This window comes from Mus caroli, chromosome 5 (assembly GCF_900094665.2).
Source record: "Mus caroli chromosome 5, CAROLI_EIJ_v1.1, whole genome shotgun sequence".
In the NCBI taxonomy this organism is placed as follows: domain Eukaryota; kingdom Metazoa; phylum Chordata; class Mammalia; order Rodentia; family Muridae; genus Mus; species Mus caroli.
The window spans coordinates 122,066,877-122,077,713 of record NC_034574.1 but is presented as its reverse complement, the minus strand read 5'-3'; the positions used below and the strand labels follow the sequence as shown (position 1 = coordinate 122,077,713).

Here is a 10,837-nt window from a genome sequence, read left to right as displayed (position 1 = left end):
AAGAAGAAAGAAGAAAGAAGAAAGAAGAAAGAAGAAAGAAGGAGAGCTGTGAATCTTTAGGTGCTTGGATCTCATGTGTGAATCCCACCCCATTTGCCATAAGGCCTGGCCACTGTCACCATAGTCCCATGCCCCAACCTTTATACAAGAAGGAAGATACTCTGGCCATTGATGGTCTGCCTGTAGCAGGGCAGTGTGGATTTGGGCATGAAACCCACACAGAGGAGAAGAGGTTCAAACTGGGAACTGAGCCCCGGAGACAGTATCTCTATGAATGGGGTCTCTACCAGGTTCAAGACTTCATGGTTGCTGTGTCTCCCTCTGCCATATCCAATTGCTGTAGGTTTTTCTGATGTTTGCCATTGGCTGGTCCCAGTGGATAAACACCAGGAACACAGGCAGCCTCGAGTGGCATGTCAGTCCCATGGGGTAAGGGGACACTTCCAAAGATACCTGCTCCCTTAGTGGCAGCCCAGCATGCATGGAACACTGCTTGCAGGGATTTTCCCTCACAAGGCATCCCTTGGGGGAGGGTCCTGCTGTTCCCTTTCCACTGTGAAGGAAGCAAAGGTCAGAGAGTCCCATTGCTGCAGAAACTAGGAATCAGATCTTCCTATCTGGAGTCTTCATCTCACCTCCTTCCAGGTGTCTCTGGTTCTGGCTGAAGACGTCCCAGGAGGGCATCTATACATGGCCCCTACAGCTGCCCTGGGACCTTGCATCACCAAGATAAGTAACAGAATAAGGACTCAAACCAAAGGCTGTCCATGTAGGCCTTGAGGAGGCAGAGCCAGCTGAAGACTCAGGTGTTAGCCCTGGGGAGCAACACTGTTTGTCCCTCTTGAGGCCTTCCGTAGCCCCCACGGGATATGAACAGTTAGGGTCCACTCACTTGAAGGCACTGGGGTCCCCATGTATCTTGTAGCTATCAGTGCTGATGTGGGAGATGACCCTCGTCACAGCAACCAGGATAACAATGTTGACCTGCAAGTGGGGAAAGAGGGAGACAATAAGGAGCCAGACCTATCCATAGGACACTGGAACCTGCCCCACAGCCGCGACTCCTTAGCCAGCAGGGAACACAGAGGGAACAAATTCAAGGCAGGTCTTCGGGCTTTGAGCAGGACAGATACCACATATGCCTGCCTCTCTGTATGCTTCTGAGCAAAGGCAGACAAGGCAGGGGCTCAGCTCGCATCCCACCAGCATCGGAGCAAGAAGAACGAGTGTGACCTTTGGGGTCAGATAAACCAGCTCAAAGCTCATCTCATGCTTGCTCATTCCATTTGACCCTGGACACATCTGTGGGTCCTGGGAATTCTCTGCTTCCTACTGGATGAGAAAGACAGGCTGCTGCAATCCAACCAGGCAAAAAGGAGATGCCCCGTTTGTCCAGTCCACATGTGGCAGCTGCTCTCATCGCCCACATAAGTGTTGTTTGAAAGCCGTATTGGGTGTTCTCTGTGCCCAGCCCTGCCCCTGCTGCTGCCCCTGCCCCTGCCCCTGCCCCTGCCCCTGCCCCTGCCCCTACCCCTGCCCCTGCTCCTGCTCCTGGGTAGAGACCTGCTGGATGGCTCCCATCCTAAGTCAGCACTCCAGAGACAGACTCTCACCCAGCTCCTCTCTTACCTAGCAGCTATCCTTGATCCTAAATATTAAAGGACAAGGTGGGACTAGCAGGGGGAACGACTCCTCCCCCAGTCTCTCTTTGCTTGAGGGGACCCTTGGGGTGGGGGGACGGGGAGGAGTAGGTTGTGAGAGCTATGTGTGGCCAGAGCCTGTTTCCTTAAGTGTTAAAATCATCATGATACTCATGAAGCCAGCTACAGGCTCACAACCTTGGAACTTACAGTTTTCACCATCAGGCCTTACAGAGAGGCTGCTGGCTTCTCCAGCCTTGTAAGCAGCTGGACCTGGCAATCCTAAAGAGGCTGGCATTCAAGACCTCCAACCCTACAGCCCTTCGGCAATGTGCGTTAGTAGCCCAGGTGGATGAGTCTCAGACCATTCTGAGGACCCCACCCCCACCCCAGCATAGAATTCGTGATTTGAGGGGGTGGGGAATGTGAGATGCTATCCCTGCTCTGGTTCCAGCAGGTACTTTTCCACTCCAGCCCTTTCCCACTGCCTCCTCCCAGCTCCCATCAGTCATCCAGAGCCTTTTGTTAAAGGTTTTCAGATGAGACAATTCTGGGTCTGTGCTATGCTGTTCCCAGGGGGAAAAAAAGAAAGAATATAAAAAAAACAAAAAACAAAAAACAAAAAAAAAAATCAAGGCGCTGAGGCACTGTGGGTACCTCGCCTGTCCTGTCTAGACTCTTGCTTATACTACCATCAGACATGAACAAAAGCTTAACCATCACCTTCCCTCTGTGCCTGTTGCCCTGGGTAACAACAGAGTCTCCCAAGGTCGGAGAAGATGGGAGAGGTTAATGCATAGCCAGCAAGCACAGTGTCACGCAGTGTCCAGTAATTCTGCTGCCCTCCAGCCTTCTTACAACAGTTGACAGTGGCCAGAAAACTGCATTTGACGGGAGCAAGGAGAGACTGTGGGGGCGATGGCTTTTACACTTAGTTATATTCGTACTTGGACAAGCTATTCGGGGTGACTGATCCCAGGGGCGGGAGTGTCACCCCCAGACCACCACCATCATTGACACCTGAGAGCATCCTGCTATCTTCAGTCATGGTTCCCTCAGGCGGTGTGCCCCATATCCCACAGAGCACCCTCTGTGTCTTCAAGGGAGAGTGGAAAGCTAGCAGCTCTGAGCCAGAAGGTCACAGACCCTTCCGGCCCACCTGCCGTGTTTTTTCATTTGAATACCTTTGGTTTCCAGAGTGCTGGAGTTTTTAACAACACAATTCTTCTTGCCTTTCCCCTGATTTGGGAGGTGGGGGAGTGGGGTGGGCAGAGTGAGCCACTTTTCCACTGGCATGCTGCCAGCCTGCCCCTTTCACTTTGGGAATGCATAGCTCGGCTACCTCACACATCTGTAGAGCCTGCTGGCTGATGGTTAGAAGCACAGGGTGATGCACCATCGGATTACAGATGTGGACCCTGGGGCTCTGTAGGTCACACCTATAACACAGCCCTGGTCATTCTGCCTGCCTAAAGCCTTGAAGTCCTGGGTCCCCAGGAGGAGACACTATTGGGGTGAGCATACAGTTGGAGGTGCCCAGTCTGTAGAAAAATCAGGGTGATTGAAAAGCTAGTCCCAAGCTTGCTCTTCCCTTGGGGAGAGTAGTAGACACAGGCAAAGATTGTTCATATATTCTGATTTTTTTGCATATATTCCTAAGATTTCTTCTCAACCATGTCTGTTAACAAATTTAAAAATCAAATTGCCTAACTACTTTTTAATTTGGAGCAATTAAAAATTAAACAGAAAATTACCTGAAACTCGTTTTTTATTTTTTATTTTTCATTGAACATGTCAACAGCATCCCTGGCGGGGGGGGGGGGTCACCAAACTAGGTTCTACTGACTCAGGGACAGTGATGGGCCTCGGAGAGAGCCAGTGGGATTCTGCCTTTGGGGGAGTATCTGGGAACCTTGTTTGAGGTCAGAGGTCACACTACCCAGCTCCTCCTGTAAGCTCACAAGTTACATCAGGATGGGCAGGTCACATGAGCTCAAGGTCACAGCACCTCCTCTGGACACTGTAGAAGGTGATGCCATCTCAGATCTCCTCGGATCAAAGCCCAGATACTTAGCTCCGTGTTTCCATGCTTCCTAAACCAGGCTGCCAACAGGACAATCGACTCAAGATGGAGTGTTTCACAAACATGTAAATGTGGCAGTCGATCACGTTGGGATTTTGGGGACTGATCTCATCAAAAACTACAGTGTCCCAACAGCAGCAAAGCTGCTCACATTGCTATCTGCCCTGACTCGTCACCATATCTCTTTTTATAGGGTTTTTCTGGGTTTTGTTTCTCACCTCAACACAACCAGGGTGTCTGGTTTCATCTGGAGACCTAAGACCTGGTCCACCACATCTGTACTGACTTATCTACATGTCTGTGGTTTTGTATCTGTTACTGTACAGAGACCATCCTGTAGGCATTGGCATCGGGAGAGGGTGGTCTTGAACTGTGGAGTAAGACAGGAGCCAGTGGCCTTCGAACCACTTAATCGAGAGTACAAAGGAGAGTGGGCCTGGCCCCTTGACCTCACTCTGCTCCCTCTGGCCCACGTTCTGGCAGAACTGGAAAGGCCTGCCTTGGTAGTGAAGCTGTCTGAGGTGACTGTCAGGGACTTGGCCTTGATTTGCAGGACCTGTCAGGATGGGGACAAGATACTAAGGGCAAACACCAGAGAGACAATTCCAAGCTGTGTTTCCAGAGAGAAGAATAGAGCTGCACAGCGGACATTAAAAATAGAGCCCACAGGCCAGGATGACCCAGGAAAAGGTCATGGTGACTTCTGGGGAGGAAGGAGGAATGGGATTGGGCCAGGCTCTGCAGCTCGCAGCTCTGTCAACTCAGGGTCATTTAGGAGTTTGGGGGGTGGGGGGTAAGCAGAAATGTTCATAAGCATTTTACATGGAAAAATTATCCACATCTGCTTACATACACCGACATTATATGTATATGTGTATATGTATATATATGGTATATATGGATATTGTCTCCAGTGGTATGTATCTATGTCCCACCATCCCAGTGACTGCTTGGGAACTCTACGTATAGCCTTGCATGTGGCTGTTGACTTATGTGCCTGTAGCTTTGTGTAACCATGAATCTATGGGTCTATAGCTCCATATAGCATTGATCTATGTGCCTATAGCTCTGGCTATAACATGTCAATGTGCCTGTAGCTCTGTGTAGCCATGGATCTATGTACCCATAGTTCTTTATATCTGCAACAATGTGACTCTGTAGATCTATAGGCCTGTAGCTTTGTGGATCTGTGGATCTATGGGCCTATAGCTCTGTGTAGCATGGATCTATGCACCTATATCTCTGTGTATGGCCTCATGGATCAATGGGCCTATAGCTCGGCATCTACAGCTACATAGTCATGTGTCTATCCCTGGCCTCTCAGGGAAGACAAGAACTTTGAGAACCCAGAATCTCTTCTCTTTCTCGGTCCTCTTGGAGTCATTGTCCTCCTTCTCTGGTTGGGACAGGCACAGACCAGGCAGGCCACTGTGGGGCACAGGTTGCAATGCCCTGTAGGGAAACCAGGTTATGCACCAGATAGAGGAACTGGTAAGGTTGTGTGAGCTCAGACCCTGGAAGTCTCAGAGACTTGAGATTGGCAGGAGTCAGGCCACTCCCTATCCATTTCTGTACCTGATCTGAAACTTGTAACCACCGCACCCCACTGAGATGATCTTGGCAATCAGTCACTTAGCATAAACACCTGGAGTTCTCCATGCTAATGAGGTATCTAGGTAGGCCCTGAGCTGTCAGCTTCCCTTCCTGGGCATTCCCTTCCACAAGTGTATTTAATCCCTGGTTCACCCTGAGTAAGGTCGGTGTATGTATGCATTCACATCCACCATCAAATAAATCAGTCTGAACAAGCAAGAGTCATCTCTTCATTAAAGATCATCATTGGGGAAGAACCTCATCTTAAAGTCATGTCTAAATCTCCCTGGGAAAGCCTTCTCCTCCAGCCTCTCAGCACTTCGGAATCAGACCAGTTCCACCTATTCCAGGCCCTGCCTTTGCCCTCTCCATCCTGCACGCAGATGCCCGGCGAGAAAGGTAGACCCGTAGACTCCAGGTTTATACCTATGGTGCTCGGGTATCCAGAAACCACTGTGGACTCCCCAGATCAGACTTTGCCTTGCCTTCTCCTGGTGGGGTGGAGGTGGCACTCGGAGCTCTCCCAGGAGAAGTGGGGTGCTGTGTTGACAAGACCTATTTTCTCCCTGATGTCTCTTGTCATGGTTGGGGACATTGGGGGCTCTTTGGGCTGCCTTGCATTCCTTTGTGACCGAACTTCTATCCCATAATGTTATAATATATATTCAGAGAAGTGATGTATTAAACTGAGGCCATTTGTATGGGTTGTAATCAAACAGCTATGGTCTCACACAGGCCAATGGCCAAGGAGAGAGGAGACCAAGGAGAGAGGAGACCAGGGGTGGGGGTGGGGGTGGGGGTATAACCTGCCGAGTCTTTGATTTCAGATATCTGGCCTCTGTGACAGTAAGAGAATAATGTTCTTCATTCAAGCCCCTGCTCTGTGGTACTTTCTTGCAAGAACTTGAGCAATTAAAGCCCTGGGGAACTGCTGCTCTATTGGACAAGGGCTCCATTTAGCATCATCAAATTGGATGGGGGTGGGTCCTGATGCTGAAAGACTTGGTTCTGCTTTTCTCTTAAGCTCAAAGCTTAGGAACCCCACAGGCGCCCATTTACTGCCCATAGCCTTCAGGCCAGCCCTCACTAGCACAGGTGAAGCCAATGTTCTGGCAAAAGCACCCCACTTCCTAAAACGGCTCTACTTGAAAAGCTTGCAAGCCAGCTGGGCATAGTGGTGCACGCCTTTAATCTCAGCACTTGGAGGCAGAGGCGGGTGGATTTCTGAGTTCCAGAGCAGCCTAATCTACAGAGCAAGTTCCCAGGGTTGCTCGGAGAAACCCTGTCTGGGCTTGAGAGGTGATTGCAAAGAACCTGAGACAGCTCCCAGCATCTGCACTGGGTGCCTCAGAACCACCTGTTATCCAGAGGATCCAACAGCTTTTAGCCTCCCTAGGCACACATACACAAAACTAACTAAATAAAAAAAAAAAGTAAATCTCTAAAACTGTGCTAGCCATGTGGAGTGTTTTTAGATTGCAGACAAAGTCTAAGCGTGGGGCAGCCGCCGTTCCCCACGGCTCCCCAGGGAGCCACCATTCAGGAGTATCCGCCCCACATTTTCTCTGCCATTTCCCTCTTGCAAGAGAATAAGTGCCCACAGAGAGCTTTTACCCAAATGGGGTCAGGCCATGCTTGACATCCAAAACTTGCTTCCTTCATTTGGAAGTAAGGCGGAGCACTCCCGGGTGAATGAGGGCACGGCTCAGGAGGGTACAAATCCTACCAACTTCTGAGGTAGGGGGCACGAAATGCTATTCCATTTCTACACCAGGATCCAGCCAGAGGCCAGCAAGAGCTGGAGCAGAACCAGCTACAACATGCCCCCCCACACACACACACCCCGCACGCATTTGGAATTAGCCAACTCTTTTCAGTTTCTCTCTCTCTCTCTCTCTCTCTCTCTCTCTCTCTCTCTCTCTCTTTCCCTTCCTTTTTTTTGCCAAGGGCTGGGTAGTAAATACTTTCGGCTCTGAAGGCCGCCATGTCTGCCACAGAACGTCTCAGCACTGCTGAGCAGCAGCGAACACTGTAAATCAGCGGGTGTGGCTGGGACCCAAAACCCAACCTCAAAGCAGGCATAGTCATACTGCCTGCCCTTTACCGTGGATCCCTTAGAACAGTATTCTCAACTTTCCTCATTCCTAACACTTCTAATCTTTAATACAGTTCTTCCTGTTGTGGCGACTCCCAACCACAAAACTATTTTTGTGGTTACTTCATAACTGTAATTTTACTACTGTTACTAATTGTGGTGTAGATATCTGTGTTTTCTGGTGGTGTTAGGGGACCCCTGAGAAAAGGTCATTGGGCACTAGACGCCCCACTACCACCAAAGGCTTTACAACCCACAGAGGCTTTCTGCACCTCCCTCTCAGCTTCTGCCATGCCCCACTGTACAGGAAGGCATCAGTGACCCAACATTAGCCATCACTAGAGCAACCCTGGATGGTTTACAAGCTGTGATCTCTAAGCCTCTGCAGATGACAGTAACACACAGTGCCTAAGGGCACTGGATGCTGATCCTTCTCATCCCAGCATCAGAAACTCAATACCCATGTGTGTCCCAGGCTCACGCAGCCCTGGCTATGACTCCCAGGAGTTGTGCTACCTAAAGCACACTGCTCGCTTCCCTGAGCTTTGGTCATTCTTACCCTCAAGTCCTTAGCCACACCATGTGATGCTTAAAGCTTCCCCTCTTAGCCTGGCTTGACCTCATCCCTAGACCTTATCGCCCTCTTCAAAGGTGATTCCCACCATGCTGAATGGGACCCTCACAAGACCCTGTGATCCTCCCTGCTGGGTCACAGCTTCCAGTTCCTCGAGGTTCCTTTTTCCAAGAGGCTATGTGCAAGTTTGCCTATTATAGCAACCAAGCCCTGGGAGCCAGAGATTACCTCAGGGAACTTGACCTATAAACATGGTTCCCAGGCCAAGCCAGCCTCAGCTAGGACCCAGCCTAGCTAGTAACCTCAAAGCTAGCATGGTCCTCCACTCCACCCCATGCCCCATCAAGAACAGAGAAGATTACATCCAGAGCCCTGGGTCCTATAGACCCTGCAGAGCAGAGTTTCCAGTGGAAAATGGTACAGCAAGATCAACAGACTGTAGCTAGGACCACAGTGGTCATGTGGATAGCAGGAGACACATGCATAGTGACTGCGCCTGGCCTCCCTGCCCCAAAGGGCTTTGCAATGACAGCTCACTTGCTGCTCTCTGTAAACCCCCAGCCAAGAAGGCACCATTGTGCCCATTAGCATGAGAGCATCAGAGGAGTTTCCATGAGGACGCTCAGGATGTCCCTCCGTTTCCTTTACCAGGGTCCTACCTCAACCAGTGCCACTGAACAGGGGTGGCCACATGGATTCACAGCTGGAAAAAGGAGAGGAGAGGGATTGGTTTGTGAGCCTTTGGGGGTGTTTGAGCAGATGGAGGGATAGGGTGGCCTTCAGATGAAGTCATCCCATCCTTTATCTGGTGACATGTGAAGTCTGGCATCACCTGAGATGCAAGGACAGTTTTTTACCCTGCTCTCAGGGTAGGGCTGGGATACCCCATCTTAGGGTTAACAAACCAGCCTACTGATACTCTACAGGGGTATCCTTTGGGATTGGTTAGCAACGGCCCTGTCCTGGGACCTATGAAGGATAGAACACCCTGCAAAGATAGGAGGGTAAAGGGCAGGATCTCTGGAACTTCGATGATGACTAATTATGACTCAGACTAGGCAAGGAGCCCTGCCCAGGGTATGTGTGTGGGATGTCCTGGCCCCTATGACTACACCAAGTAGTCTGTCAACTCCCACATCCTCAGACATGAGCATCAGCACACAGGCACGGAGGTCAGCAGGAGGAGGTAGCCATGGTTACGAGAATGTTGTGTGGGTCTGGCTGCTCGATAACCCAGTGTGGCACTGCCACAGAGAGTAGCCACAGGGAAGACAAAAAGTTCCTCAGCCATGGGCAGGTGCCCTGTGAGCTGTGTGGCTGATATAGGTCTCTATGTCTCTGACCAGCCTCACTGTCTCTCGTCTCTGACTCTTCACTTACGTGTGGAGTCCCCAGGAGCCCCTCAAATAGCCTTGGAGTGTTCGGACTCTCTGAGAAGTCTGTGCATGCCTCTGGGTATGAGCTCAGTGGAGGTACACTGAGGGCTAGTTGGGGCTGCTCCAAACTCAGGACCTTCCTGAGGCTATGGGCAAAGGAAGCTCAGAGTCACTCACTCCTTGGGGGGCAGGAAACAGCAAGCATAAACAAATGAGCGGCAGGCAGTACAAGGCTGTATCTTGGGGTGTGTCTTCAAGGAACCTGGCACAGTTCAAATGGCCTTGCCCCTGACCTGTCTGGCTCTGCCCGTGAAGTATGGGAGGGGGGACTTACCACAATGACCAGCAGAGCCGGGCCCACAAAGGCCCAAATGGCACCACTCCCCAGAGCCAGCCAGCAGCTGTGGAGAGAAAAGAATTACGAGAGCACCCTTGCCCACGGAGGTACCTCCACCCCGCAGCAGTGCCCCAGGACAGAGAAAGGACTTGTCAGCTCTAGGTATCGACTCCCATTCTTCATCTCCAAGTTATTCCCATGGTGATCTCATGAGTCTCTTTCTCAGAGAGGATTTCTCAGAATTGATGCCTGGGTCAACCACCTCTGATAAAGTCCAGCCAAAACCCAGAGTACATTTCAGTTTCGCTACCACAATAAACAAAAAGCTACACCGGCAACTGGCTTTGGGTTTTTTGCAGAGCAAGACAAATTTTGGCCAGGAAGGTGCCTTCTGTGGGGCTCAGAGAACTGGTTGGCCACCTGCCCATCTGCCCTGGGCCTGTGGTCCAGGCCTCCCAGCCAAGCAAGGACTCTAAGACCCATCTGTCTGAATCCCCCAGGCCATGTTCATTTGCATAATTGTATATTTCTTCAACTGGATGCTGCACACTTATTGATCGTCCAAGAAAGTCCTGAAGGCTACAACATGGGCTTCATGGGTGAACCAGAGCCATGCCCCAGGAGAAGCACATGGATTAAAACCTTCCCATCAGAAGGATCAGTGGGTAAAAGCACTGGCTGCCAGGCCTCTTGATAGTCTGAGTTAGTACCCCAGGACCTGTGGTAAATGGAGAGAACTGACTCCTGAAGGCTGCCTTCCGACCTCCACATGGTGCTGAGGCATATGTGCACACACAGATGCATGTACATACAAGCACATGTATGCACATACACAATGAATAACTAGATATAAAAAAAAGAAAAAATCTTAGAATATAGTAATATCCACGCTATGGTTCCTTTTTGGTTTGGTTGGGTTTTGGGTTTTTTTTGTTGTTTTTTTTTTTTTTGGTTTTGGTTTTGGTTTTCCAGACAAGGTTTCTCTGTGGAACCATGGCTGTCCTGGAACTCAGTAGGTGGACCAGGCTGGCCTCGAACTCAGAGATCCACCTGCCGCTGGCTCCCACAGGAGCCACCACTGTCCAGGTTACATTGCTGATTCTAAGAGCACAGTGGGATTGTTCTTGCTCCCACTGCCC

At 50.5% G+C, this 10,837-nt stretch overlaps 1 protein-coding gene across 2 annotated transcripts in view; it reads right to left on the bottom strand.

Annotated features, from left to right (window-relative positions):
- Adgrd1 (adhesion G protein-coupled receptor D1) overlaps positions 1-10,837 on the bottom strand; it is a 117,427-nt gene that overhangs the window by 4,188 nt on the left and 102,402 nt on the right. For both annotated transcript variants that reach the window (XM_021162937.2, XM_021162936.2), the window contains 2 exons: positions 9,696-9,762; positions 893-984 (listed from right to left, as the gene is read on the bottom strand). In XM_021162937.2, the coding sequence (XP_021018596.1) occupies positions 893-984; positions 9,696-9,762 (159 nt within the window). The remainder of the gene's footprint in view (positions 1-892; positions 985-9,695; positions 9,763-10,837) is intronic.